Here is a 24491-nt window from a genome sequence, read left to right on the forward strand (position 1 = left end):
AAGACTGCATGGGCAATGACTCAAACCCAAGACCTAACATTCCCTGAAGCTTTTTTTTTATAACTTCTCAACAAAAGGATTCATGAACCAAGACTTAAAACAAAGACCTAACATTCCCTAACGCTTTCATACTAACCATTTCACCGAGCCTTCATTGTTGCTAGCCTTGTTTTTAGATTGAAAATGTGACATGCAGACGCATCTCCCGAGTTTACCATCCTTAATTTAGCAATTTCCTAGTTTATTTTAACGTCGAAAAAATCTCTAATCGCTGTCAACAACTCTAGTTTACCCTCCCTAGTTTACTATTATCCAACAATGGAAAAGTGGTGCTTGGTGCCCAATCATCAATCCCATCTCACAAAGGTCAACACAAATTTTAAAAAATTCAAGGCTAACCAAACTCACCATTAATTAGAAGACATTCAATGATCCTCAAAGAGAGGTCTTTCAAAACATCCAGTTCACGGTAATCCTAGTCCAAATTTCTGACACACCTCATGCCACAAGCAATAGAAACCTGGCTGTCATAACTGTCATTTTTGCTTTTCAGCAGATAGTGCATGCTCCACAACACAAGCCCAAACACCCACTTGCCGGATAATCTTTCAAATAAACCTCCCTCCTCAACCCAATGATGTAGAACATGAATGACCTGCTGCCCTTGCCCATGACCACTCTGGTGACTGGCACCAGGCTGATCTGGTGCCTTTCACAAATCACGCGGGCAGCAGGAGGAATGAGGACACGCTCTGAAATTATAGATGCAGAAAATTTGCTGAGACCAGGTGACCTGGGAAAGTAGGCCGGTTCACACTGATAGCTTTGGCTCTGATATAGCTGAACTCCTTTTGCTCTGTGAAAAACTTCATCTGGGACAGAGGCAGCATTTTTCATTGCACTAACACGTTTATGTAGTATCGTCCTCCTGTATGCGAACATGCAAAAGAGCAGCACCATATTCACATGAAAATATACAATCATAAAGTATATGGGCAAACAAACACCAACAAAAGCAAGACCCCATTAGCGAGCTGGGGAACCCCCCCCCCCCTTCTGCCTGCGTTTGTACGCCCCCCTCCCCATCCCCTCGCTTCAGCCTGCCCCCCCCCCCCCCCCCCCCCCCCCCGCTCCCCCATGGGCGGCGCGCACACACGCTTCTGTGAGCCCACCCCCTCATCCTCCCCTCGCTATAGCCTGCGCCCTTGCTGCCCCCACCATCCGCCTCCCTGCGCTTCTTTTTGCTTCCGTCATCCTTTCCTCCTCCCCCCTCGTTTCTTCCTTCCGATGCCGCCTCCCTCCCTGGTCTGCTCCCTTCTTTTACCGCCTCTTCCGCCTTCTCGCATCTTGTCCCCATGCTACCCCCATCCTCATCTTCCTCGCAATTTAAAACTCCTGCTATGTCTCCTGCCCACCCGGTTCGTGCACCTCCAGTGAAGGTAAGGGCTCGGTTTTTTCCTTTGTAGCACGGTGTCGCCGCCTTTGGTCTTTTCCCTCAGGACTCCACAGCAAACGCTCCGTCAACCCCGCCCGAGGCCGCCCCTCCCTGCCCGTCTTTTTCTGAAGTGGACCTCCAGCTCCTCGACAATTGCCTCCCTTGAGGTCTCCACATTGGTATGCAAGCTAGTCGGTAGCTGCTTGGCACGTGGACAGCTCACGATCTTCTGCAGGCTAGCCTCAGTGGCAAGCATGGAAAGCTCACTGATATTCATCCTCTGGGGCGTGGATACTACCAGGTCGAGTTTGGCTTGCCTGCAGCGTTGGACAAATCATGCAGCTGAGCCCCGTCACACTGCGTACGGCCCATGCCTTTTTTGCAAGGTGGCAACCCCTGGGCGGCCTTTCAAGCTTTCTTATTACAATTTGCTTTCCTGGCCTTAGGAAGGAATATCTTCCACTTCTCCCGAAGATAGGTGGAGTCTAGCTTGGTTCTCGCCACTTGATCGTTGCCTCTTTGGCGCATGCTCTCCCTCCAGTGCTAGTTGACTAAAGCTTCTTTTGATGCCTCCTCGTCGAGGGAGGGGGCATCTTCGAGGAGATAGTGGACCCCTGTTCATATCTGCATGCTTTTGCATCACTCCAGACCTTCACCCCTGAGAGTGGTGTGATGATCTTCTCCTTCCCTCTGAGTGCGGTGCTGGGGGAACGAACTGGACAATGGAGTTTGTGACTGCCGCTATTCATGGATAGGCAATAGAGCTCTCACATCATCTGCAGGATCTGTGCATCACCGACGTGCTCACTCACCACTGGCACGGATGGAGATGGATGACTCTAGCCACAAGGACCCGCGAGGGGAGCTGGTGTCCTCCAGTCTGGAGATGCTTCTCTTTGTATTTCTTCATGTTTCGGTGGCAATACCTCTCCCTCCTTGCTATAGATACCTTCAATGTGACAAATGGAGAACAAAGTATGCATATTCTAGGGCCCGGAAAGTGTGGCTCCACATGGAGGGCAGGATTAGTGCCCACCTCGCGAGGCTTCACCCCAAAACAGCTTGTGATTACTCCATCCAAACCCATGCCCAAGACTCTTGGAGTGGAGTGCAGTTCCGATAGTTCCGCCACGCACCACTCTTAGTTATGCGGATTGTCTCATAGAACATTCAAAGTTTGGGAGGACCGCAGTGTTTGCAGAGGCGCGGGATCCTCAAAGAGGAGCTTCACAGAGCCATAGTTGGTGGACCTATTGACATTCTCTTCCTTCAGGAGCATCATCTATCGAGGGTCGTACCTGCTGCTAGAAGATTCTTCAAGGCAGGAGTCACACCTTTTGGTCCCATGCTTTTGGCCCTGTAGAGGGGTAGGTTGCCTGCAGTTATCCACGAAGTGTGTGTGAGTTATCCCACATGCAAGGGATTGTAATGCCTTGGTGCAAGTTGTATAAAAAGCGGACTGGGAGTTATCCACGAAGTGTGTATGAGTTATCCCATATGCAAGGAATTGTAATGCCTTGGTGGTGCAAGTTGTATAAAAAGGGGACTTCCTCACATTTGAAGGCAATCGATACAATCTAGTTTGTTTGTTGATTCTCTTTATTTTGGGAAATCCATTGTGCTAAAGGTGTGGCATAATTTTCGGCGATCCTGCTGGGAAGGGGGAGTTTTCCATCACTCTCCCTCCCCAGGTCTCCAAGCTTAGGGTTAGGCTACCCACTGTTTTGAATCTCTAGGATTAGGCTTTTGTCCTTCTAGCTTTCTGTTTCTAGGTAAGGGAATCTATTTTGCATTTCGCTGCTGCTCACAATTTCATAATCATCATGGAAAGACTTCTGCAAACATTTTTTCATCCGCACATTGCGAGGCCAAGATCGATCCATAGTTGTTGATCCCCCCCCCCCCCCCCCAAGTGTGTGAGCCATTGCCATGGATTTCTTATGTTCCCTACTCACAGGTGGGCCCCTATCCTCTCAGGTGATGGATGTGTGTGAGCGGGTTTGGCGGCATAGGAGAGAGGTAGTCCCCTCACTCTCCAAACCTTCCTATTGACACCCTTTACTTCATAGGAGCTTGTGTAGGCTCTACTGGCTCTCCCCCAGAGGCAAATGCCCTGGAGAGGATGGGCTTCCTGTTTCCTTATTTCTTCGTCATTGGGATCTCATGGAAGGCGACTTCAAAGCTGCCTTCAATGAGATTATGACCATGCCATGCTGGAGAGGCTGTTAGAGGGATTGATTCATTTGATTCCCAAGTTGTGTGGTGACAAATTGGAGATTTGGCAATGGAGGCCCATCACCACCCTCCTAGGACCGCATACAAAATCTTAGCCAAATCCATCAGCCGGTGAGACCGTAGCCTTTCCTCCCTGATTTGATTCATGGCACACAGACAGGTTTTGTTCAAGATCAGAGCATTCTCAAAATCATCTTCACTTTTTGGGAGGTGACCGCTTCGGCCAGGTTGAGGCAGCAAGATTTGATAGTTCTCCTACTTCATTTTGAGAAAGTCTATGACAGGGTGGATTGGGGCTTTCTTGAGAGAACGATGTGCCAGATGGGATTTCCAGAGGAGTGGGTTCGAGGTGTTTCTGGGCTCTATTCAGCTTCGCATAGCCATGTTCTCATTCAAGGGAGAAAAGGTGACAGATTTCCACTTTCTCGCTCGGTCCGGCAAGGCTGCCCTTTGGCACCTTTTCTCTTCTTGCTTGTTGCTGAGGCCATGATCAGTTTTCTCACTGCTCAGGAGACATGGCTTCAGGGGTTGCATCTTCCCATCCGCTCACAGGAGGTGCTGCTTGACTCAGAGTTTGCCGATGACATAGTAGCATACTTATTCGGGGGTGAGGGGAATCTCCAAAGATTCGCCTAATGCGATTGAGATCTTCGGCTAACATCCAACACGCAGATCAACTGGCACAAGTCGTGTGTATTCTCGGTTGGCTGTTTGCCCGCCTCAACTTGGAGGCCAATTGAGGCTTTTCATTGGATCCCAAGCGGCATCCAGTTCACTCTCTTGGATGCCAAGTTGGTATCAATATTTCCCCAGAGCAGTAGTTAGCCCCTCTTCTTCTGATCATTCGAAAGAAGTTGCTCAACTCCACGCCCGCCTTGACTTGGAGACCAGTTGAGGCTTTTTAGTGGATCCCAAATGGCACTCCAGTTTGCTATCTTGGATGCCAAGTGGTATCCATATTTCCCCAGAGTAGCAGTTAGCCCCTCTTCTTCTGAGCATTTGGAAGAAGTTGCTATACTGGAGTTCAACCAGGATTTCCTTAGCTGAAGGGTCATGGTGGCGAACCAAGTTCTTCTCGCCACTATAATGCGGTACCTCTTGCTGGGCCTTTTCCGGAGCTTGCATTGGTCAAGTTCAACGATTGATCCGCAACTTTCTTTGGGCTGGTGGTGATGGGAAGCTCCACGAACCAAGGTGGCCTAGTTAGTGATCATCCAGCCTCGACATGCGCCGGAAGGGGGGGGGGGAGGGGGGGGTTGCACTTAAGGTGGCCATCATTGACCCCAAAACCGCCCCCCCCACACCCCCCCCCCCCCCCGCCCCCCCCTCTTCCCCTCTCTCTTCAATGTATGAGGTAGCCTTCTCCTCCCAAAGCAGACAGCCAAGGGAGAAAAGCACCCTTTCCCCACTTTTCAGTTTTCTTGATTATCCCCTCCATGGAGCTGAGTTTGTACTTCGGCAGCATGTTTGTTTTGCTTGGTAGCTAATAGAAGGATCTCTTTCCCATTTTAAAAAAAAAACGAAAGCAAGACTTGAATCATGGAGTCAGGCTTCTCACCATCTAACCACAAGGATCTTTCTATGAAGTAAGGCACCCTCTCCACAACACTTCTCACATTTAATGAGACCACGTGAACTGCAGCTTGAGCAAGGGAGCTTCCCTTCACCTTTACAGTTCTCACATCTGGCAAGCAATCAAAACATAAGCTTTAGAGCCAGCAGCAAGAACATCCAAGACATTTCAAGCCTAACAAATTGTTCTATAAAAAATACCAATCTGAAATTAAAAACAACGGGAGGAAAAGACTAAATACCTACATAGTATCAGATCCGTCGATGTGAGCAATGAGACCTCTTCCACGGCACACCAAGCATATGCTCATCTGACCTGCTATATAATGGCCTGGCTCCAAATTTGGATTGCATTTGGGGCATGGAAGTTCACCTCGCCCTGAACAACCTGTGAACAACATTGAAAAGAGATTTATTTACACCAGGAAATCTTAGCTTAACATCCATCATTAACACGAGAATATTGCCTCTTGCGTAGCTTAAGGGTATACACGTGCACAATCTCCTGCTGTTCAACATAGCAGCGGCTAACATCTGTACTGTCTGCATCCCATACGATCCTCCCTTTTTTTCCCTTGAGTAGATCCACCTGTAGTCACCATATTGGATACCCACCTGGAGGCGTTGGAGGCGATTTTTTACACATCTGCCCATAGGAGATTAGACCTTGTGACCATGGCTGCAACACCAACAGGTGGCCAGCGGGACCTCCCGCATCCAAGTTCCAAATTCGCACTGCAGGGCAACGCACTTGTTGACTCCACACAGTCCTCCCTAATCCCCTCCCCTTGCAGCATGCAGCATCTGTATAGTCTCTGGCCTCCTGTACAGTAGTCCTACACAGCCCTCCATACAGCCTACCATGTTAAGGAGGGTTTCAAAAGGGGGTCTCTTAAGACACCAGATTTCGAAGAAATTCAGCCTCTTCTTGTTGCTGCCTTGACAACACATTCCTAGTATGAACAATATGATTACAGTAAAATGCAAGAGAGAATTTGGAGACTACTTAAAAGACAGATTTTATACAATGGACATAAATAACTGCACAGAAACGTTCAAGATAAGGTCATATAAGTTAACAGTCCTCACAATTGTGAAACTGGGTTTTGGAACCACAGAAGAAACTTCCTAGAAGCATCCCCATACAGGGCTGGCCAACCGCTTATATCTTCCTTGGCCTGGCTGCTACAAGATTGTGCCGGCGGCACCGAGGTTACCTTGTATAATGTCTATTTACTTACAACAGTGGTATAGAACTGCCGCCAGTACAATATAATCATTAGAGTGGAGTGGTAAAAAGCGAGACCAAGTATTATCCAAATCCGAATCAGTATCCGCCCGGTGCGGTGGACTGTCTAACCCTCAAACATAATTTGGACCCATAGAAATGCGAGGATTATTGTGCAAATAAGAAATGATATAGCCGGTTGATAAAACTTCTTGTTGAAGTGAAGAATGAGAAGTAAATCCTAATCCTGTCCTGTCTTGTGGGTGTCTAATAGTGATTTCAATTATCTAAGCTAAAGGATGAATGTGCCTATATGAAATAAATTGTGAATAAGATAATCTGGAAAAGAATGCCGCCACTGCAGAGGGACGGCTCCAGTTCTTCAGGATGCTCTGTAACTCGCCAGCATGTCTCAGCATCCTGGCCATGTAGTCAGGTGACAGCACTCAATTATGGGCCCAAGTGCAAAACTGGGGTTGGAGGATGGCAGGAACCGAAGGGCTGATCCAGCAGGTGACGAGTACTGATCCAGAGAAAGCACATCCTTGCTAAAATGGGTTACAATCATTTGTATAATGTTCCAATTTGATGGAAACTATAAATTATTGCCTGAAAGAATTTCAGCAGAATGTTGAATGAGGTGCAGCACTTGGCTATCTTTCTCTACAGCACTTTGGCTGAATTGGTCAGCATATCTGCCCGCTCCTTTAACAAATTTTTGAAGAGCTATAAGGTCTGCACCTCCTCTGCATGCGCTGTTTGCATTTGGCGCATCGCTCCTCATATTCTCACTATAGAATCTTTGCTCCCCGATCAGGGTGCATCAAATTCAGTTCTCTTAGCTAACATTAATGATTTTTCCAATTGGTCCAGACTATCTAGTTCGTGGCCACTCCTATACGTCACTAGCTGCTGCTTCATCGAATTTGCCTGGAGCTCTGCACTTCATTGAGCATTCTTTTTGAAGAAGTTGAATCTTCTCTTCATCCAGCTTCTGTTGCTCAATCGTTTCAGCTTGGCTTTTTTCAAGCTGCTGGTTTGACATCTTCAGAGCTAGATTTTTATCTGTCAGCTTCTTGACCCTTTGTGCATAACCAATGCCTACTCTCTGAAAATCGATAATTCTGTATTGTGCTTGGCCTGAACTGCAGGTGGAACCAACAATGGGGCAGCAAGGTCTTGTTGCGCTACCATGGCCTGCTTGCCTCGGATGAACTAGTAGGATCTCCGAGGGTTGTTTGTTGCTGGGTGGCAACCGGAATAGGCAGAACCTGTTGCCTCGGATGCGAGCTTATAGACCTCGATGTCTTCCATGGATTCCATGGCAGCAATCCGGCTTTGCAGCACACTTGACCTCATTCATTGCAAAAAGGTGTTGCTGCCTTGTTTTGTTGGGAACGGATCTCAAAGTTTGTGTACTTTTGTAGGGACTTGAGAGCTCCCCTTGCAGCTACTAGTGGTCCGTCGTAACCTGCTGTAGGTCCTGGAGATTTTCTATGCTCTGGCACATGCCATGTGCTCGGTCTCACGAGCAGCGACCTTAGACCGGATAGCAGAGGAACTTCTACTAACTCTGCCTCTACCTTCTGCTAGGCAACCTCTGCCTCAGACTTCTTTTGGGCAGCTTCTGCTTCTGCCCACTTGGTTGCTGCCTCCGCCTCCACTTTCTGTGCCACTTCACTGCCACTGCCAATATTCATCTTTTTTACAACAAGTGTGCCTCCTTGGCATGCTGCAGCAGTAATCAGGGGCACTGAGTTGACAGCTGATGGGACCTCATGAAGAAAATGGAGGTAGGGCGCTATCTTAGTCTTCCCTAAGCTGGGATCCGAATTCTTCAGCTCCGCCTTGATCTGGTTGTAGAGATGACATCTGAGCCTATCTATAACAAGGGAGCAGAGGTGTTGCTCCCCTCTTGAGCATCAAGCAATGCTCCAAACCTATTCTCTGTTGAACCTAAATGAGCCATTGCAAGAGTTAGCTCCAACTCGAAGGCATCAAGATAAAGCTGCAATACCTGAGGTGAATCTGCTAAGTCACCCTCCTCCATCCACTTCGCATCCATCAGTGAATAGTTCTTGAACTTCACAAGATAGCGACGGGAAACTTTACCTCATACCTTTCTTTCCTTGTGTGCCAGTATCTACTCTAGAATAAGGACCTCATCAAGTTCCTCCACTTCCAGCAGCTGAGCCTCATTTAATACATCCTCAGGCACATCCCCTCCGAAAGGTCTAAGAAGACTCACATGAAATGCATTGTGAATCCTCCAGTGATCTAGTAGCTTCAAACGACAGGCCACCTCACCGATCTTTTCCAATACCTGAAAAGGTCCATAGTAGTGCATGCTCAACTTAGGGAATAAGCGCTCTTTACCCTTCACCTTCTTGAGCCTAGCTTTCTCAAAACGCAAAAGAACCCAATCACCCATTGCAAACTCTAATGCACGCCTGTGACGGTCTACTGCCTTCTTTTGCTTTTGTTGAGTTCTTTGGAGTGCCAACTTAACTCTCCTATAAGCTTCATCCATACTCTCCACATACTGGTCAGCCTGAAAGATCTTATCCCTTGTGTGCAAAATGGGTGGTACCTTCTTCCCTCCTTCCACACAAGCTCAAAAGGTGCCTTGCCCGTCGAGGTATGGATGGTGTTGTTATAAGCGAACTCCACCAAAGGAAGATACTTTTCCCATTGTTGTTTATGCTTCTCATAGACCTGTACATGCTTCTTGGCATTCTGCAATATGCGACTCTCATACGCTATCACATGTCCTTGCATGAGAACTGCCCCAATGTTGTTCCCACATGCATCACACTGGACAACAAAAGCTTTTCGGAGATCCAGTAGCACCATACGGGATCCGAAGTAAGCTTTTCCTTGAGCTTCTTAAAAGCTGCAATTTCTTGATTAGCCCATCGAAACACGGTTTCCTTCTTTGTCAAAGCATGAAGGGGCGAAACAATCTCAGCAAAATACCGTATATGTATTGCCTGTAATAGGAACATAATCCCAAAAATCTGCGTACATCATGCACGGTCCTCCAATCTGGCCAATTAAGAATTGCTTCTACCTTCGAAGGATCCATACGGACTCCCGTCTTTTGACACGATGTGTCCCAAAAAGTGTATTTCTTCCAAGAAGAACTCACTCTTCTTGCCATTTATGACCAACCTATGCTTCTAGAGTTCCTCAAACATTGTGGCCAAATGTTCCCTATGCTCCTCTGAGCGTGAATGCACAATCATATCATCAAAGAATGTGCCCACAAACGCTTGATGAGGCCGTAAAATCCTGTCCATCATCCTGTTAAAGGTAGCGGGAGCATTTGTCAAGCCAAAGGGCATGACCAAGAACTCATATAGTCCAAAGGTGGTCCGAAAGGCTATCTTATGCACATCCTCGGATCTAATGCAGTTCTGGTGATACCCGCTTTTCAAGTCTATCTGACTAAAGACTGTAGAGCCCTGTAAACGGTCCAAAATGTCATCGATCCTCGGAATAGGGAATCGATTCTTGATGGTGTTCTTGTTTAGCGCCCTATAATCTATGCACATGCGCCAAGAACCATCTTTCTTTTGCACAAAGAGAACACGTGAGCAAAAGGGTGATGAGCTTGACTGAATTAGCCCCTTTTTCAACAACTCCTATACTTGGCTCATAATTTCCTCTTATTGGGCTGCACTAATGCGGTATGGCGGTCTATTTGGCGGGATACTCCCCGGAATAAGATCAATGGCATGATCTTCTAGCCTTTTCGGAGGAAACTCTCCTAGCAATGACTCAGAAAAGCAATCTTGGTACTTACGTAGGAAATCGGTCTTGTCTTTATCTAACATAGACAAATCAGAAAAGTAACATCAAACTGTTGTAGGAAGGTAAGAGCCTTGAACCTGTCTTTTTCCCCACTAAATGTGTCAAATTTCACTGCAGCTCCCCCTTCCTTATAATCCTTCACCTTACCCAAAGGCATTAGATTATCGTAAGGAAGTGGCTTTACAAGGTTGCTACCTCCTACATTCATACCCATACTAGGGTCAACATTGCGAGTTCCCACACCCTGCATACCATGCAATCTTGTTGACCCTCCCATGTTTCCAAATATGCCACTATGCATTCCGAGCTGCATGTCCCCATACAAATTTCCTTGCATTCCGGGTTGCATGCCCCCACACGTATTTCCTTGCATTCCGGGCTGCATACCACCATACATGCTACCTTGCATTCGAGGCTGAAAACTAGCATCAAAATCCCCTTGCATTCCCATGCCTCCTTGAGGATAACCTGAGATAGATGCTACCGATGAGGTAGATGCTTAGAGACGATAGGGAAACCTGCTAGGAGGTTCTGATCCAAGGACCAAATCAATATGATGGTCCTCAGGACAGGATGGAGGGAGACTGGGTGGAAGGTCGTCCCTAAGCATAATGTCCTGATGTCTAGACAGGAGGTCTGCTAACTGTGGGACTGAAGATGAGATAGATGCTACCGATGAGGTAGAGGCTGTCTGAGCACGAACATAAAGTAGTGCTCCTTCTGCTCCCTTGCAGATAGCTCGTCGGGCCTGGAGATGCGAAATCAATGGGATGCCGAGAATGCTTCTATCCCCACGAATCATGACGGGCTCAGGAAAACCTTTACAGATAGTAAAAGTGTCCTGCCCCCAATCGGAAATAAGCTCATATTGGCGAAACCACTGGATTCCCAAGATCATGTCAGACCCCAAAAGAGGCGAGACAATGAAATCTCGTTGGAATAAGGCCTTCTGAACTTCAAAGGCAAACTGTTGTGCCTTCTGAGATATGTGGATGCGGAGACCAAGTGTGAACCCATCTACATCCAAATGATATGGTACTAAGGGTCCCCTATCCCATTACTGGAATAGTATTTGCTTTATTACTTTGAAGAGACTGACGGTGTGACTAACGACGATAAGCCAAACGCAAGATCTCTGAAGACCAAGAGTCGGGCTGAACTGTACACAGCTATAGAAGCACCAATGATGTCCAATCTCGAGCCTCTGCACTCTTCCCAATGGAATGAGGAAGGGCTGCAAATCTGAGGCTGAGATAGGGGCTGTTTGGGACTGTTCTAGGCTATGGATGAATGTTGTAAATGAACATGAATGCTGAGTTTTATCTTCACCAATTGGTTGTAGCAAAACGATGAAGAGATGAATGCTGAAAACTATGGGTATGCAGAAAATGCAAGGTTTACTGATGGCTGAATGCTGAAAACTGCTGCGTTTTGATGATGGATGCTGAAAGCACATGCGTTGATGCTCCTAGTGACTGAAGGATGAAACGCTGGCTGAAAACATTGAGGGCTGAAGTGCTAGATGCTGAATCTTCAATCGTTGATGCTCCTTAGGCTAAAGGCTCCAACGCTTGAGACTAGATTGCTGAATTATGATATGATATGATATGAATGAATGAGCAAAGCACTCCTATTTATACTACACTGAGGCTGGTCGGTTGGCACTAGATGCTGGCCGAGTGAATATTAAATGCTACACGACTTGTAGATGATGGATAAATAGTATTAAATGCTGAAAATTATGGAAAAAATGCCAAATAAATCCTAATAAATATTCTAAGGCTACCAAATGCTATTTCAAGGCTTCTGCAATGAACTATATGCAATGGATGAATGATATGCAATATGGAGAGTGCTTTCTAATGCAAACCCTAAGGTTTCTACTGACTCTACATGCATGAATGCGTCTCTTCAAGTGGGTTAAGGAACTTGGACTGACGTAGTGACTCTCTAAGGCTGAGAATGACCTACGTAACTCGTGCCTAACGTATCTTGGACTGAGGATTACAATGGGGTCACGGTGTATGACAAATATCATCCTAAAAGGTGCTACTACTGTACAATGTTACACTGATGATGATGAGCCAACTTGTCACCATGCACTACAGTGCAGAGTGCATGTGACACCGAAGCATTTGTTGGAACTGGTCCCTCAAGTCTTCTCATGCCTGTTGCTCGTGGTACGCCTTCACCTGCGAGAGCTCTGACCGCAATCGCTCCTCTTTGGCCTTGCATTTGGCTTTCTCCGCCGACTGTTCGGCCAGTCTTGCTTCACGGTCTCTCTCTTCCTTTTCAATCATCCAACACCACCATAGTTCCATGGAGGAACTTTGTTCTTTAGGTGTCTCCTGCTAGGCCTAGGTTCCTGTAATTCTGCCAGTTTTTTGTCCATCGACACTCTTTCGAGTTGAATTTGAAGTTGCCGTATCTGCTCCTTTAGCTTTTGGTTGTCTTCGTCTTCTTTTTGCAAAAGCGTTTCTTCAACTAGTTCTTCTTCTTTTGTGATGTCTTCGGAGCTTGATCCCATTGTGGATGGGCGAGTGGTTTTTCCCGATCTCAGCTTTACCATCCAATAGATGCCCTCACCTTAAGTTGCCTGGTTGAACCACATCCCAAGCTCTGAAACCAATGTAGCATGCGTTGAGCTAGGAACGTGTGAAACAACAAGGCCTTTTCTTTAAACATACGTTTAGTGAGTTTAGCAATCCTTTAAAATAGTATACACGAAACTGAAAATAGATGTAGAAGAGTCGATGTCACCATTTGGCCACCCAATTGGTCCACCCGTGCTTTCTTATCATGTATGTACATTGGACTGGTGTCCATGGCAGTTGTTTATGCCGGGGATTAGTGCCACTCATGTGATACTGTGGACTTGGCTTTCTGTTGGGACTTGTGCCTCTGTGTACATGCCCGGAAATGCCTGGTGGATTGGTATTCCATTGGGTCTGGTACCTCGTTTACTTGCCTGGAGCACGTCTATTTTGGTGTAGTCTCATGAACGAGGATTATCCATACCAATGCTGCATTGCATAGCATCTTTATGTACTTGCTTACAATTGAAATTGCATGCTGTTTTCATGCTTGTTTGACCAATGTGTAGTTCTGGGTAAGGGGACCCCCGCCCGTAAACCCTGCGTGTGAAACTGTCTGCTGACATGGTTATGTGGCATGTGACAGGTGATAAGTATTGGTCATAAACCTAGCCTTAGGAGTTAACGCTAATTTATAAGGGAGTGTGTACACACTTCATTAAGTTTTGGACGACCAAAACTCACTTATAAATTATGACCAGCCTGGTGTTCACACACTGATGTCCCGAGGTGGACAAAACCCAATGTCCACCGACCAAACCTTATCCCCTTTGTACAAAGGGAGTAACCAGCCATGTGTCCACAAAGGGAGTAACCAGCCATGTGTACACAGGCAAAAGTCTCCTATATGGACAACAATGAGAAAATAGCAGTGATGAAGCAAACAAGGTCTCTCCAAGGGACAAAGGTATGGATAGCTGATGAACTCACCCCGCTACAACTCAAGAACAAATCGGCAGAGCTGAATAAAGTTAAAGAAGCAAGAAAGAATGGCAAATGGGCAATATACAGAGGAGGACAAGCAATCATTAAAGAATTCCGTACCCCACCCCCCTCAAGAGCAAATCCATCCATGGATGAAATATAGCTATTTTTATTTTGAACCTCAATTTCGAACTAGATGCAATAGAACCCATTGTAATTTAAACTCTTAAGAGTCTTAAGAGTTCATTTTCAGTTTTTTTTTTTTCAGTTTTATGCCTCTTTGGCATCGATACCCAGAGTGGAATGTAAATGGATGTACCTAATCTGTCCCATAGGTCGGATTCGGCCTCCCGTGGACGTTAATATAACTTTCTTTCTTCTTTCTTTCTTTCTAGCTTGCTCTACAAAGCACCTGCCTGCCACCTACACTGGACAACTCACCACCTCACTCCTCCTCTCTAGAGATTGGCACCTCCTTCATGAGGGCATTTGGACTGTATTTTCTGCACTCTCTCCTTCCCAACTCCATATCCAAGCTTGCTAAAGTGTTTCTCAAGCTTCCAAGAGTATTTCCGGGTGCTAATCACTCTCCTACACACCCCCAATGACTGAAATTCAGCAAAACAACTCTCTTTATTGCTATAATTTCTGGTCTTTTTGCTGAAAACCCTAATTTCAACTCTCCTTTCTCAAGTTGAACCATAGGGGAAGCATTCCCAATGTTCCCTTCATCCTCTTGAAGACTTTTGTCGTGAAGAAATGCGACAAATCGAAGATCTCATCACTCCAAGGACTTCCATCGCGAAGACTTCCACTGTCATCAACTCTACTTGTAATTGGTAAGCTTTTATGCTTAAATATGGAAGCAAGTAGCAAGAGGGAGGAACCGGATTACAAGATCACATACCTTGTGTAGTGTTCTCTTGTCCTACGTGCTCTCTTGCATATTGTTGCTACCATGTGTTGGTGGAACAATAGAGAGCAGATGCTTGGGAACATGGGCACTTGAGAGGGTAGTGTGAGTTGCAAGTCTACATCGACAACCACTTGTTTGCAATACTGTATTCATATGCATTGATATAGAAATCTAGTCAGAAATGCCCATGACACTATGTACTTGATTCTCCCAAGATCAATATACTTTATTTGAGGGAGGGGCCGGCCGTTCCGGCTCATTGTGTGTCTCTTGTCAATTCAGCAAACTACTTCTTGTATTGAGCATGTGTCCATCAAATCTTAGTGTATTTAAGTGTATTGATTAGCATTGTGTTCAAACAAGTTACAGTCGACACCAGATGGGGTCCTGAATTACCCACTGAAGTGCCCCCCCCCCCCCCCCCCCCCCCCCCCCCCCCCCTCTGCAAGCAGGAGTATTTGCTTTATTTCTTCTTCTGGAGAACTGTAAACAAGTTAAATTGTGTCCACAAGACTGAGCGGAACAAACTGACTGACTGACCGCCAAATACAAGGACAAAGTGACCAAACGATGGGCAGAACTGTGCATAAGCTTTAGGCGTCTGAAGCTATCTTCGAGAGTAATACACCCGGCCCGCGGACTAAGGGAAGGTGTGCTACAAAACTCCTGAAGAGACTGAGCTTCTATGCCTTGGGCAAAGAGCACAAGTAGGCTGAAAGTATGCACAGGCACAAGCCTAAGCATACATGCTTGACTGCTGAAGATTATCTATTGATTTTCTGACTAAATTAGGGACTGAATTTGCTCTTGCCTTTTTATATGCCCTAGGGGTGCTGGTCAGCTGCCTGTAGAGGCTGTCGGCCTGCAAATTATGCTCACGACTGCTTCATTTGGCATTAAATGCTTTTAATGTAGAGGCTGTCGGCCTGCAAATTATGCTCACGACTGCTTCATTTGGCATTAAATGCTTTTAATGCTTGCCCAGTCGGCTGGCAGAAAAGTCTCTCAATTGGTATTAAATGTCAATCGGCTGCAGCAACTGCCAATTGAGAGGCTGCCTGTAGAGGCTGTCGGCCTGCAAATTATGCTCACGACTGCTTCATTTGGCATTAAATGCTTTTAATGCTTGCCCAGTCGGCTGGCAGAAAAGTCTCTCAATTGGCATTAAATGTCAATCGGCTGCAGCAACTGCTCACGACTAGAATTTAATGCTAGTTGGCTGCTGCAAGCATTTGATTGGCTCTTGTTTGATTAAATGGCTGGTCGGCTGGTTGCCTGTCCTGGCCGATAGGGTCCTGTGAGCATGGCAAGGGGTTTGGCTACCTCTTGCAAGGCTGGCCACCACTTGGGACTGCCTTGGGGCTGGCCTTAGGGCTGCCCCCTTCTAAATGAGATCTATTGCTACGATTGACCTCTACTTGCAAGGCTGGCCACCACTTGGGACTGCCTTGGGGCTGGCCTTAGGGCTGCCCCCTTCTAAATGAGATCTACTGCTACGATTGACCTCTACATGCTTCTGAATGATGAATGCTTGCTGAATTCTCCACAGTGGGTTAAGAGGATTGACCTGACCTATGTAGCTTGTGCCTGACATGTCCCGGACTGGGCTCACAAAGGGGTCACGGCATACGACAAATAAACCTAAAAGGTACTACTTCACTACATGAATCTTGCATTGTTGATGAGGCAGTTTGTCACCGTGTACCACAGTGCATGGGAGCACGTGACATAGAGCCTGTTGGCCAGCAGAAAATGCTGAAAGGACAAGTTTGGATAACATTAAATGCCAGCACTTAGCATTTAATGCACCAAAAGTTCATAATCCCTACTTTGTAAGGCTGTTTGGGCTGCTTAAACTGTTGTGATCAAGATGAATGGCTGGTCACTCTGATAATGGCTCCACATGTGTGCTAACATTAGATGTCAGCCAATGTGACATAACCTTGGATATGACCTGTATGCTTTGCTCTCCAAGTGGGTTAAGGGACTTGACCTAACACCTAAGGCTGGGAGACTAACCTACATAGCTCATGCCTAACATGTCCCAGACTGCGCTCACAATGGGGCACAACATATGCCTAAATGGGTACTAATGATGTACAATGTAGCAATGAATGATGAGCCAACATATCACCCCAGTGCAAAGTGCATGTGCCAATGGGGACATCCCCAAGACAGCATTTTGAACTGAGCGGGCCGGGCCCACTACGGGTTTGTGGTCATGCCCTTCGGTCTGACAAACGCCCCAGCTACATGATGATGCGAGTTTTTAGGGACTCGATAGGCAAGTGTGTCTTTATCATTTTGGACAACATACTAATTTTTTCAAGCTATGGAAGAGCAGCACAACATTGACGTAGAAAGAGTGATGAAATTGCTAGAAAGCAATGAGATTTATGTGAATGAGAAAAATCACAGTTTTACCTATACGAGGTTCATTACCTTGGATATATAATCAGTGCCAAAGGCATCCAATTAGACCCTGCAAAGGTGGCGAAAATCCTTAATTGGGAGATCCTGAAAACCGCTTATGACATTCAGTCGTTTGTGGCATTTGCCAGGCATATTCCACCCACATCAACAAGTTTTCTGGCGTCTCGGCAGCTCTCACTGATCTGCTTAAAGGTGTCAAGACTCAGAGGAAAAGGATTCACATGAGCCCTCATGGATTACAGGCTTTCGAGGACCTTAAGGTTGCATTATCTAAGGCTCCTTGTTTAGCATTAGCCTCCTGGCCTCCTCGGATGACCCATTCTAGGTGATCACTGATGAGAGAACATGGATGCTTTACAGGATTCTTGCACACAGAGGGGGCTCTCAATCAACCTTGGAAAAACCAAGGTTATGGTATTCAACATCTCCTACCCACTTGCAGGCCATACTGAGATCACTTACATGGGTGGTGCACTCAGAGCTACCTTCACTAGTCCACTCTTCCCTATGATACAAGCAGCAAAGGATAGATTGACTAGAGGATATGCGGCTCTAGCCCTATCGGAGAGGTAGTATTTCCAGGCGCATTTTTAGGAGCCAAGGACGAAGGGTTGGCTTTTTGACACCCTAGTCACCCAAGCACTTATGTATGCAGCTCCCTTCTAGGCACCAGATTTATCCCTAGAGGATTGGCAGCACATAGAGCGTCCTCAGATTATGACGTTATCACGGATGATACGCAGCAAACCATCTGCCCACACCAGATCATCCAAGCAGAGTTTATTGTGGCTCCTATGTTGATGGAGGCCCTGTTCCACACAGTCACTTATATACACAGGGTGAAGAAGATGGATCCACTTCAACTCCCCCAACGTTCACTGCATTCATCACAACGAATAGCAACCAAAGGAGAGCATTCAACCTGGTATGGCACAGTACTCACTTGGTTTCAGGCACATGGACTATAGATGGACCAGCTCCCTCCATTTTAGTCTGATCAAGATTCCCCATACATTAGGCTTACACATGAGGACAAGAACCAGATGTTCCGATACAATCTACTGGGTTTATACACGTAACACATGGATGACACCCTACCAAGATGTAGTACTACAAAGATGTTTCCTAGATTCATAGCAGATGGTTTCATATAGTGACCAAGTTATCTCGATGTCTTCATGTCCCATGCTATGAGGATAGCCATTGGCTAGCTTAGGGTATCATCCCATCGATTGAGGATAGAGACTGGCAAAGCTGAACAGATGCCCAAAGAGGACAGGACATGTAGACTGTGTCAAACGGGGTTGAGGAGCACTATGTTTGCCACTGCCCAGTCTTCTATGAGATCAGAGGGAGATTTCACTGTCAATTGAGAGAGGGCTTTGGACCCTTATCCCAGATCATGGAGTACCTAGATCAGAGGTGCCTTGGACTCTTCCTACTCGACCTCAGCCGACACAGAAAGTAACTACTCAAAGATCATCACCCCAAACACTCCTCTTAGCTTACCATCACCAGTTCTTTCCAGCCTAGAGGGGTGGATAGGGAGGCACCAAAGCCCACCACGGTGGATACAGGAGCCTATACCACAATGCCCCCTCATAGCAGGCCCATGGGAGTCGCATCAATTTGGGTGCACACACTCCAGAGAGCTAGACACCCTTGTCCTATCGAACCCTGGCAACCCCCAACTCATCAGCCCCAAATTCAGGAGATCCTGGCATCCAATTGAGCGGCCTCATCCTCACAACAGATTATCGACATCTCTAGCCCATGATGGACATCCTAGATGGGCCCTTGCCCGGCATACAGGGTTGATTGACTGTTTTTGTTTATCCCATCACTTATCGTACCCTATACCTGGCATAGTAGGATCTAGATTTTTCATCTTGTATAATCTTAAAGTCTGAGATCTTAGCTTTTAGATTTCAATTTTAGTTTGTTGTTGCTGTTTCTTTTTTCATCCATGACGAGATTTCATGGACACTACGTATGCATCATTTTTTTGGTCTCATAGACCCTTTAGGTCTTTTGGAAGCATTAATATAACTTTCTTTCTCTCAGGAGGTCTCACAAGCTTTCCCCATAAAGGGGGCCACTAGTATAGTTGACTATTTGATGGGGTCCATTGCCTTAACCTGACGCATCCTTGACTTCTCCGTCCCTCCCCTACCCATGAATGCAGATCACACTTACTTGCCTTTCACGATCTCAAGCATCTCCCCCACCCATGAATGCAGATCACACTTGTCTCTTGCAATCTCAGCCATCTTTCCAAACAGCCCCTCACAGACACATTTCCGCCCACACAAAGATCCACTTTCACCATGACCTAGATAATGTTTATCAAGGTCATCTAGAGCCCCAACTCTCCACTCTTGATCTTTCTGCTCCACTATCCACCATTATGGCCCAGATCACCACCTTTTTGCATGATACAGCCCGCATCTTTGTCCCATCCACAGACCACTCTACCACCAAGCCTCCCAGTGGACCCTGCCTCAACATAGTTGGTATGATGACGAGTGCAAGACCACATGCCTACACATCTTACATGATAAAGCAACAGGACAAATCATGGGAAGGCCAAGGACCACGAGGACTTACTAGCTGAGCATGTCGCTCATGCCTGTGACACTATGGCCCCCTTCCTAGCTGATATGTTCAACATAGCCCTTTGCCAAGGTTTTCCATTCCACCCTCATGTTCTAGTACACCATTGTGCCAATCCATAAGGCCAAAAACCCATTAGATCCAAATAAAAATCACCATGATTGGCCACACATTGGCCAAACTTTACAGGTCAGTGTTGAAGTCTGAGGTTAGCGCCTTTGAGAGAGACATGGGCTAGACCTAGGAGACAGGCAGGTTTCCGGAAGACCTATTCCACCGTGGATAATATTTTTACATTGAGAGCTGTCATTGAGGAGGCCCAATTGAAGGGGCGGAAGGTCTATTGCTGCTTTGTGGACTTCCGCAAGACCTTTGATACTTAAAAAGATTACATGATGCTTGTACATGACTTAGGGCTATGGTCAGCCCCGTAGGGGTGACCCTAGCCCATAGTTGTTTCTCGTACGCGTACGAACCTGTTCGTACGTACGAGTCGTACGGTACGATACCGTACGGATTCGTACGATATCGTACGGTACGAGTTAGGTTCCCCCCCCCCCCCCCAAAAAAAAAAAATTTTCCTTGAAAAAAAAATTCCAAATGCAAAAAAAAATAGAAACCCTGCTGTACGAAGATCCCAAATGCTCGCAATACTTCGCAACTTTCGTGTCCACTCAGTATTCCATATGGGGTTGTGGAGAGACCTAAAAAATCTGGCGAGGTAGACTGGTAGTGTACACTTGATTGGTAGGATGAGAGAATCTTGCTACATCACTTGGGGATCCCTGGTATAGGTAGGCTAGACAATTAGATTCTCAAGTTATGCACAAGGGAGAACATTTGGACATGGCCATTTTGATCTAGAGAGGAGTCCCTAAACTTATCACCCTAGATGCACTCCTCGTATTTGTGCAAGGATGGTCCCTTAGTCATAAACGCTACACTGGGAGACCTTTGGTATTGCATTACCCATCCAGGTTCTTTTTTGGAGACAATCGGGAGATCCAACCGGGAGAGACACATATCCATGTACTGGTTTCTCAAGCACTGTGGACTCCTCCCCTCCCAACCTTCCCTCACATTCAAGCTTGAAGCTCCATAGCTTGTAAGTGTAAAAAATAAAAACCGTATTTTATCGTACCGTATCCCAAAATTTCATATCGTACCGAATATTCCCGTACGGTATCGTACCGTACCGTATCGTATTTTCGTACCGTGACAACTATGCCCTAGCCCTTCTACATAGCTTCTACTGATGAATGTGATCGATGAACTGCTGAATGACTGAATAATGACTTGATGATTGCTGCGGGATGCGCTGCTAAACCATGTCGGCCTGCTGTGGACAAGGATGCGATGAATGAACTGCTGAATGACTGAATAATGACTTGATGATTGCTGAGGGATGCGCTGCTAAACCGTGTCGGCCTGCTGTGGACAAGGACCTAAATGAAATACTTCATTAAATATGCGCTTTTTGACTGTTGCCCCTGCCACTCCTGCTGCCCACCATCTAGCCCTTAGCCAACTGGTGTACAGAGGCCTGCTGCCAGCCGACAGCCCTTCTGAACCTCCTCGTGATGATGCTAACAATGCTGGTGCTGATGACGATGGTACTACTGATGATTACGATGATGATGATAATAATGATCTGATGATGATGACGATGCTTCTGATGCTACTGCTATATGCTGTCCTAACTGCTGCACTAATCAGGGATTAACACTGTTCATGCCGAAGATTAGCCATGGCATGGGCATGCACATGACAATACCCTGAGTGCATCTTCTTAGACACCTTTAGGAGTTGGCCCTTCCAGTGGAGATGATATGGGGAGTCATGGCATTATATGATTCAGTGACAGGGAGAGTCCGAGCACTAGGAGGCACGTCAGATGTGATCATTCGCACCATAGGGGTAAAGCAGGGATGCCGTCTCTCTCCAGCACTCTTTGGCCTTTACATAGATGAGATCTCTGACTTCATTGACAGATTTGGTGGGCCAGTCTCCACACACTGTGATACGTTGGCACCCATTTTGCTTTATGCAGATGACATAGTATTGATCTCAGCAGAGGGGCTACAGATACACTTGATCACATTGCAGACCTTTTATGAGCAACGGGACCTCACAGTTAACCTGGAAAGGCCTAGGTTATGATCTTCAACAACTCATGCCTTGTGGCTTCCTACAAAGATGCAGTTTTACTGGGATCACTTTATGAGGCTGACTTCATTCAGAAGCCTGGCTATAGAACATGTGCCAGTCTCCCTAGACAGCAATTCAGGTGCAGCAAGCTAGACGGCCAAGACACCCATTGGTCCAAGGAGATGCTCCACCCCACAGCTTCAGATCTGAGATCGTCCAGAGATACAGGAGTGGCCCTCCATAGGCAATGGATGTGGAGAGCCTCTATGCAGTAATAGATGTGAAGGACCCACTTGGATCCCCACATTATATCAATGTAGCATTGTACCAGTGGCACTTACAGGGCTGTTGTTTCTTTTCTCAGCTCTAACTGGGTTTTGCTTTTTATCATGTTTTTCCCCATGGTTTTGTCACTTCATGGACACATTGTAACACTTTTGGTTTCATAGCCCTTTGGTCTTTTGTAGACGTAATGGACACACTCCAGAGAGCTAGACGCCCTCGTCCTGTTAGACCCCGAGCACCCCCAGCTCATCAGCCCCAGATTCAAGAGATTCTGGCCCGCCATCGAGCAGCCTCATCCCTACAACAGACTATTGACATCTCTAGCCTTCTTGTATCACCCATGATGGATATCCTGGATGGGCCCTTGCCTGACATACATGGTTGATTGACAGTTTGTATTGAGCTCTCCCATATCCCATCACTTATTGTACCCTATACCTGGCACAGTAGGATCTAGATTTTTTCATCTTGTATAATCTCAGAGTCTGAGATCTTAGCTTTCAGTTTTCAGTTTTAGTTTACTGTTGCTTTTTCTTATTTCATCCATGACCAGATTTCATGGACACTATCTACACATCATTTTGGTCTCATGGACCCTTTGGGTCATTTGAAGACGTTAATATAACTCTCTCTCTCTCTCTCTCTCTCTCTCTCTCTCTCTCTCTGCAATGCCGTGCTAGATGCCCTACATGTGATACAAACGTAAGGAGTTTAGTAAAAAAATACCTTGGCATTTTTCCACAACTTCTGAATGTGGAAGCTTTTTTTGAGCCTCTTTTCTAGAGACAAAGAGTAAAGGAAACTCTGCTTTCATATCCACTTCCCACGCGCCCAGCATTCTGCCACTATCTTTACCATCAACAATCCCTCCTGTATAGGGTTCCACTTCATCGACCACATCCCTTTCTTCAATGAATGTCTCCAGTGTACCAATATACGAATTGCAATCCTCTATTTTTTGAATGCCCCACCTTCTGGCTGGGAACCCACCCCAACAGCAATGGTGACCCACATGATCAGTCAGCAACTCTCTTATCTCTCCTTCTTCTAAGATCTGGACACTGGAATGACAACAAAACATCAGTGAATTCCTCATGTTGAGAAGCCAAATTTGCACAAGCACGTGATAAAAGCCTAGTCAGGATTTTATAAAAGACTAGATTCGAAACCTTCTCTGACCCTCATCCTGCAGCTGCAGTGCTGGTGTACTTGGACCTGTGAAAGGCTCTGCTCTTCCTGGAGACACATGAAATTTAAAGCATTGGCATTCAAAGGGTAGAAAACGCATAGCACAGTTCTAGTGTATGGCTCCGCATCAAACAAACAAATATACATGCATGAATAAATCCATCCATCCACACACAGAGTATGTATTTCAAAGTCTCATATTGAAAACACGCTGGTATCAACTTTAGCTTGTCAGATTTAAAGACCATACATTTGAGCATATAAATTATGAACTACTGTCCCTCCAACACTAGTAAATTTTACAGAATCCACGTTTACTTACGGTGGTGAAAAAATGTGACCACTTCACCTATTTGAGTACATAATTCAAATCACGTGAATGCATATATCATGAGCGGTGATGACAACGATGCCAAACATGAGATGTGACCTCAAAAAATCGCATGTGTGCAGTACCAGAAACACCATCTGCTGGATCTTCAGGAGTGATAAGGGCACCATAAATCCACACCGGATAAGGATCGACAGATGCGGCTGCTCGGATTTCATTTCCGCTGACTGCAGTGTCAGCTTCTACGGCAGTGGGTTTGCTCAGAGATGTGCTCACATACTCATACTGGGCCCACTCAGACAGTTGGCCTTCCTTCTCCACTGAGTGTATGCAGATAAGTCCATCAATACACAAAGTGTAATATACCCATGTGATAATGTCTACCAATGTAACCATATCAATATTTTTTTTCTAATCTGCCATTATTTTACAGTTTATTGAAGAGATTGCGGATAACCCGAAGCAATGCATCAATTTCTTTAGTTTATCATTTTAGAGTTAATTGAAGAGATTGAAGCTAAAAAAAATGCAATGTGTACAGAGGGTTTGTGACATACCTGAAGCAGGAGTAGCCTGAAAATCTGCAAAGAGGGCAGAAGGGGCAGATTCTAGGAGGGGTTGCGTTGGATCATCCGCCATAGCCACGAGAGCTCTTGTACACACACAAGATTCAATCGATTGATTGTGTGTGTGTGTGAGTGAGAGAGAGAGAGAGAGAGAGAGGGACGAGAGTGTGCGCGTGTGTGAAGAGAGGGTAGTAAGAAGCAATTGCTTCA

General features: G+C 46.2%; 1 protein-coding gene across 2 annotated transcripts; it reads right to left on the reverse strand.

Annotated features, from left to right (window-relative positions):
* Positions 1-395: 395 nt before the first annotated feature.
* Positions 396-24491, reverse strand: LOC147614526 (uncharacterized). Of its 2 annotated transcripts, XM_086781080.1 has the most exons (7): positions 24273-24491; positions 23841-24035; positions 23366-23432; positions 22923-23257; positions 5489-5630; positions 5229-5354; positions 396-928 (listed from the first exon to the last, which is right to left on the reverse strand). In XM_086781080.1, exons 1-7 carry the CDS (start codon positions 24352-24354, stop codon positions 550-552), a joined length of 1326 nt encoding a protein of 441 aa, XP_086637206.1. In that variant the 5' UTR covers positions 24355-24491; the 3' UTR covers positions 396-549. The 2 variants fall into 2 exon arrangements, with proteins under 2 accessions (XP_086637206.1, XP_086637208.1); XM_086781082.1 differs by lacking the exon at positions 23841-24035 and having other exon boundaries at positions 24273-24466.

Source organism: Cibotium barometz, chromosome 42, assembly GCF_041138505.1.
Source record: "Cibotium barometz isolate CiBa-2024 chromosome 42, ASM4113850v1, whole genome shotgun sequence".
In the NCBI taxonomy this organism is placed as follows: Eukaryota; Viridiplantae; Streptophyta; class Polypodiopsida; order Cyatheales; family Cibotiaceae; genus Cibotium; species Cibotium barometz.